General features: G+C 37.3%; 1 protein-coding gene across 4 annotated transcripts in view; it reads right to left on the bottom strand.

The window, feature by feature from the left end:
• Window positions 1-6,942, bottom strand: part of SALL3 (spalt like transcription factor 3) — an 18,081-nt gene that overhangs the window by 2,183 nt on the left and 8,956 nt on the right. For 2 of the 4 annotated variants that reach the window (XM_018553006.1, XM_018553007.1), the window contains exon 2: window positions 1,570-5,060. In XM_018553006.1, the coding sequence (XP_018408508.1) occupies window positions 1,570-5,060 (3,491 nt within the window). The remainder of the gene's footprint in view (window positions 1-1,569; window positions 5,061-6,942) is intronic. The other 2 variants (XM_018553009.1, XM_018553008.1) reach the window with 2 other exon arrangements.

Consider the following 6,942-nt stretch of genomic DNA (forward strand, 5'->3'; position numbering starts at 1 on the left):
ATTTCAGCTGTGTAAACTCATTTTTAAAAGTCTCTTTTGAGCTACATATCCATTAAAAAAAGGGTAATGGGTTCAGTCAATTAGGTGCTCATAGTATGCTAAGATTCTAGACTCAAGGGGAGATTACATTTGCCAAGTATTCCTAATGGAAGAGTCTCCAAGCTACATAATGATACTGCTAGTTTCTAAAATTTTTGGAGATGACTACAAATTAACACACGCAGCATAGCGCATTGTGTCTGCTTAGTACGTTATTCATTGTAGACTTTGCTCAAAGAATCTAAGGTGCTCAAAGAATCTAAGGAAGTTCACGCCTTTAAACAATGCAGTTTGGCATGCAGTTAGAGAGGACAATCCTAAACCTTAGCTGTAAAAGAATATAATATTGTGATCTATGCTATCTGTATATTAAAAATCATATTAGTGTATTGGATTATTACTTTGACTCTATCCCTTCATTTCACTGCCACTGTTCTATTTTGTACTGAAACATTTTTCAATAAAAACGTATTCGTTAAAAAAAAAATCATATTAGTGATAGACATGCAAATTCAACATTTTTAAAGCCAGGAAAAAAAATATATATATATATTTTAAGCTACTATGAATTATATAGCTAGGGAAAATGTAGCAATGCAAATATAAGAATATATAGGGCAAAAAAATCTTCATTGTATTGCTAAATTTATTCAGCTTGCAATACTGTAAACATTTTTTTTACTTAAGTAAAAAAATGGTTTGCTAAGTTAAATTAATTAAAAACCTTTAAAAAAAAACCCTCTTCCTTCACAGGCACAGTTGTAAATTTTGCAAAAATTGACTAATTTGACAGATATACACAAAAGCAAAGACATAAACGATTCTGGCATTTAATATCATATTTACAATATGGAATTTGCACGTATTAAATTTCCCTTTGTGGTGTTTTAATATGTAGCAGTATATTGTAAATATTAAAGCTTAATGCCATTGTCATAAAGAAACTTGCAAATAGGAGGACTGGCCTTTTAATATTTTACCTACTTTTTTTCTGCAAGGCTGAAATTTATAGCATGCAAATGCATTCACAGAGAACTAGTAAATTGAGCAAAGTTAACAAAATTAGGCTGATTTACTAAAGGATTTAAGAATATTGATACAATAAATTGTGTAAATATTCACTTCAATTATAAACTAATGTGTAAAGCAAATTCCTGTTCACTTTGAATGCCCAGTCATGATTAAATAATTGAAGTGAATATTCACAAAATTAATTGTTTGAATTTTCTAAACTCATTAGTAAATCAGCCTCCACGAATTTGAAAATGCAGCTGCATATGGTATCTGGTATCATTCAAGAGCTCATCTGCAGCATGTGCATACAGTATTCTCATACATTTAAAGCATTTGGGGCACAACTAAGCTCTTTCTTTCTTGGCAGCTTTCAAAATGCTATGTCATCTGCATTATGAAATGGCAAAAACATTTGCAACTATGCAAATGTTGGCACAATCCTAGTTTAACTGAGCTGACATTTTTTCCCAAAATTCTTACTGATTCTTTTTTATGACTAGAGAGATGTCACCTTACCTTAAGATTCCCTTTTGTGGTAAATGCTCTACCACAGATTGTGCAACCAAATGGCTTTTCACCAGTATGAGTACGTTCATGTATCTGTAGTGCACTTGCTGAAGAGAAGGTCTTCCCACAGGAGTGACAGTTGTGTTGCTTGGGCGTTCGTCGTGGTGGGGGTGCCAGCATAGGAGTGATGCCAGGACTCATCGCTGTCTGTGGTGCAGCAGGAACCTGGATTCCGGCTGGAAGGTGGGAACCTTCACCCAGTGAGATCGGCTTGGTGTGACCATTCACTTCCATTTTGATCATGGCAGGCGCTGTGCTGGTGACCAGGCTAGTAGTGGTTTGGCTGGGACCTAGAGTAAAGTTGGGTTCAAATAACTGAGATGGGAGCTCTTTCAATTTGTGTGTCAGTAAGTGTTGTTTTAAATTACCCATAGTGGAACACCCACGACTGCAGACTGTACAAATATATGGCCGTTCTTTAGTATGGCTGCGGTAGTGAATTTCCAATGCACTTTTGCAAGCAAAAGGCTTGCCACAGATATTACAAACAGTACTTTTAAACTTACCACGTTCTCTGCTCAGGAACAGCAGGCTAAAAGGAGCCTCTTCTTTGATGATTGGTCTCCCGGGGTTCGTTGATGTCAGATCCAGTGCACCTTCAATTTCAGGAGCAGTTATTGGACTGTCAGGCTTTTCTGTTTTAAGTTGTAATTCTCTAGGCTCTTCATGATTCACTACATGCGGAGATTTTGATCTTATGCTTTCACTATGACTGTGTGCAGGTGACAAAACCTGCATTGATGAAGAGGATTCAGACATTGCTGGACTGCCTGCACTCTGGCTCTCCAGATCCCCTGCTGCTGATGAAGAATCATTGCTTAAACGATCACTTTCGCCAGACCCATTTTCTAAGTTTTTTAAACCAATAAACTGCTGAGTAGTCATGACCGTGTCAATCATTTTCATCTGATTTTCTAAAGCAGCAATACTTGAGATGACAGAGGGGGGTGAAGCTGATAATGATTCAGGGTATGGTATTAGTGGTTTTGACGAATCAATTGGTGTATCTTTTAGGTCTAGTTCGTCGTCTAAAGAATTATCATCAAAGTCCTCATCATAATTGCTCATTGTTTCAAGATTCTTCTCATCGTAAGAAAGCTCAGAGTCCATTTCATCTTGGAAGCCCTCTGGTAATGGAGTGTTTGGAATCTGTCCACCCATATGCATACGGATGTGTTGCTGCAAAACAACTGCATTCGTAAACTTTTTCTGACAAATGGGACATGAATGCTGAACTCTTAGTGGTGGTTTTGACCGATGAACACCAAAATGGGTTTTTAAATTGCCTTTAGTAGTAAATGCACGTCCACAAATTTTGCATTTAAATGGTCTTTCCCCAGTATGTGTTCTGTAATGCATCTTAAGAGCACTCTGACAGCTAAGGACTCTGTGACAAATTACACACTGGTTTGGGTCTGTCATCTTTTTATCAATGTTCTCAACTAGCTGTTGCAGTTTTGATGTTTCAGATGTTTGCATAGACTCCAGAAGCCCACCAAATGGAAATTTTGCTTTGAACTGATCAGACATTGCTGGAAGCACAGGGTTGGGGAGGCTTGTAGGAGTACTGGTATCTGTAAGAGTGGGAATAGATGTGGTGACAGGAGAGGATATTTGTCCAATAACAGGCTGCTCACAGGTTCTTACAGCAGTAGGGGGTAAAACAATGGGTTCAGGTTTTGTGACAGCTGTAGTTACTATTTGAGCCAATTGTTGAGATTCAGAAGACGTTACCATGCAGGGCTCAGGGTGGTTTATATTTGGTGACAAAGAGTTGCATTCACTAGAAGTAGGGGATGGCCTTTGGGGTGATCTGTTCATTGGGGTGATGCTTGGTGAATCACCATAACTGTTAACACCTGGAATTGTGGGAGGAAGCTGCAGCCCAATCGATGTTGATATTGTTGGTAATACAGGTTTACTGTCTAACCATGTTGTGACTGGTTTTTCAGGAGGAAGAGACATTCCATACGGTATTCCAGAACTAGTTGGGACATTGTCAAGGTATTCTGGAACAGGGTATGGATTCATTTGAATATGGGGGTATTTTTCTTTATGTCTTTGAAAATGAACTTTTAGATTTCCTTTTGTGGAAAAGCGGTTTCCACAAATATTACATTTAAATGGCCTTTCACCTGTATGAGAGCGGAGGTGAATTTGTAAAGCACTATCACTTCCAAAGACCTTGGCACAAAACCGACATTTATGTTTAAAAAAAGGGTCTTCAGAGGTTGATTTTGTCTCAAATACTGATACATTTGGTGGCTTTCCCTTACGATGTTTCATGAGTGCAGCAAGGGGATCTAAAGCATTAGCTGTTGCAGCTATGCTCGCAAGGGGATTGGGGAAAATCACACTATTTGACGAGCTCTGAGGTAGAAGTGGGCTTGGCAAACTTGAAGGTGAGGTTAGGATGCTTCCATGTCCCATAGATGGAGGTGTTGAGGAGCTCTGTGAATGAGATGAGCTAGTTGTAGTATTGGGTACAGGGCTAGGAGTTACAGATGTTGCTTTAGCAATAGTTGATAAGGATGTGATTGATTCAGTAGGTGTACAAGAGACAGGACACAGTATATTTGGGGTACTTGCTCCAGAGGCAGGCTGTGATATATGTTGTGGGTTCTCAAATGACGGTGGTTGATTGCTAGGTACTGATCCTGAAAGTGTGGGCGGGATTACAGGTGTTAACTGTAGGGTAGGATGTGTGGTAAAACCCTGCAGCTGATTGGGTGCTGGAATTGAAGGATTTTGTGCTGGAACTGAAGAGGTTAATGGAGGACGCAGGGTCTGACGATTCATAAGTGCCACCTGACTGCGTATTTGTTCAATGAGTTGCAGCTGGTGAATCTGTTGCTGTTGCAGTGCCATTAGTTGTTCAAGAATCATTGGAATAGCCATAGCAGTAGCTGCACTGGCAGTACCACCTACACACCGTACATTCTGTGAAAACTGTGCAACTGCCACTTTTGTACTTTGCAGAGTCTCTAACGTAACATTAGTGTTTGGCATATTGTAATTAGTCATGGAAGCTGGATCAGTTATCTGAGGTAGAGGAGTAGTACTGTTTGAGGCTTCTTGACTTGGAAAGGTCTTTTCTTCTGTGGTTTCAACCTCCATAGGTTCCTCTTCCTTTTCTGTCTCTTTTACATCACAAGTGTCATTATTTTCTACCTGAACTGTTTCATCTGCTGCCTCACTCTCTGCGTGATCACTTTGAGAACTTGCAGGAGAGGGCTCAGGAAATTCTTCCGAAGCTGTTGCCGCTAAATCATCATTGACAATCAACACAAGAGGGTTTTTAGTGCAGGTCTTCTTGTGCTCTAAAAAGTCAGGCCATTTGAAGAATTCAGCACAGCATTTTTCGCAAACGTTGGTCTCCTCGCTTCCACTTCGACTTTCATTCCCGCTATCACCGTCATCTGGTCCTTCCCCAGGTACTGCTAAAAGTAAATGAAAAGATTGCATAAGCTATTAAGCTGAAAGATAAACCACTCTATATCTGAAAATTTTGCACGAGTAAAATCAATATTTTTTTATTTTGTACAAATTACCCCACTTCAACAATTTTCAAGCCCTCTGTTGGTGTTCCATGAGTCCCTATACCTAGCTAATAATTTTCTTTGCGCAATCCATCAAATTATGAAGCTCTATCAATTGTGGATACTGCTTCTTAATGAAATTCCATAGAAGGCATTGATTTCCAATATTTTCATACAATTCACAGCAACCTTGTCTGTTGGGTACAAATCAAGCTTTTGATGGGCTCATTAGGATTCCCCTTTAGCATCAAGCTTCCTAATTTCCAGCAAAATTAGAGATGCCTTTGCCAGTTCAGTTAACATTTCTAAACTAATCTGTAACCTTTCAAACCTGAAGCAGTACCTGACAACACAAACTGAACCTCTGTTACTCAAATGTGGTCTCTGACTACATAGATGTATTATCTTTATACTACGTCGGGACACATCAGATTCCATGTAGCTATAACTATTGCATCAATAGTAATGTGATTTACAGTTAGGTAAGGTTAATGCTAAAATTAAATTGCAACAAAACTGAAGTCTACAAACTAGTTTAAAGTAAGCCCTGGACTACCTGCTGGTTAAATGGGCCAAGTGTTAGGATCAACTGTGTTCTTCAGCAGTCATTGTAACAATGCTACAAGGTCCTAATGACAAAACCTTTGGCCTGAAATTAGTACTTTCAAAAACATTTTATATGATTAAATATATGCAAACTAGGTAAGTATTGTGGTTTCACTATGAGAAGACAAGACAGTTAACTGCTAGTCCGCTTCAAAAATAATTGATACTGTCAAATGCCATATTTCATTACCAGAAAAGTAAAATTACATGTAATTGCAACCAAGCATTGAGTTCATGGATTTGTGAACAAACTAAGAATTACATATTTTAAATACATTTCTACTGACATGTTTAAACATAAGTATGCTCTAGTCAGACACACGTTTTGTACCTATTTTCATCTATTCTTATAGAAAGGCTCTGTAAATTATATGCTTGTGCCATTGTAGAAAACCCACTAATTGGTTACACATGTTTAATTACTGTTGTAGGCAGTCACTTCCTCTGACTTGCGTTACCCTCTTGTGCTGAATAACAAGCATGTTTAATGAACAGAATTCTAATTCACACCTGATCAAATAAATAGCTGTGCTGGAATGAGAAATGAACATATAAAAAAAAAATTCTAGTATTTAAAAAGCTGCTCAGTAGGAAAGCATACTTATTGCTCAGAAACTTCAATTTGCTTGTCTGGATATTACAGACAAATAACATTTTTTTTGCCTGACAAAATAAAGGGTATCAGCAACAGACAGTACATGGAACAGCATGCTAGAGAGGAATCAACGGTTTTCATACACTGTATTATACAGTTCTAGAAAAACATGTAATAGATACATTATTTTTAATTTACTGAGATTATATGAGTCTAAATCTAAATGGAAAATTTGTATTTCTTTATGTAATTTCAAGGAGCTTACATTAAAAGGTTGAATTAATATGGCAAACTCAGCATGCATAGAAAAATTGCAATGTGTTTTTTAGTTAAAATCATTAATTTTAAATGACAATTAAAATGCTTGGCCATCATAAATTGTTTCATGTTGAAATATGATGACGTGTAAAATAATACATAGCATTACTAAGTGCTTGATCTTGACCTATATATATAATATTTGACAAAACAAAAAAAAGAATAATATAGATGCAATCATTTGGTGAAGAATTAGAAAATAATTACTTTAATTTTGAAACATAAAATGTATTTTAAATACATGCGCTATATAACTATATATAT

This window comes from Nanorana parkeri, unplaced genomic scaffold (genome assembly GCF_000935625.1).
Source record: "Nanorana parkeri isolate BGI_ZX_2015 unplaced genomic scaffold, ASM93562v1 scaffold105, whole genome shotgun sequence".
Classification (NCBI taxonomy): Eukaryota; Metazoa; Chordata; class Amphibia; order Anura; family Dicroglossidae; genus Nanorana; species Nanorana parkeri.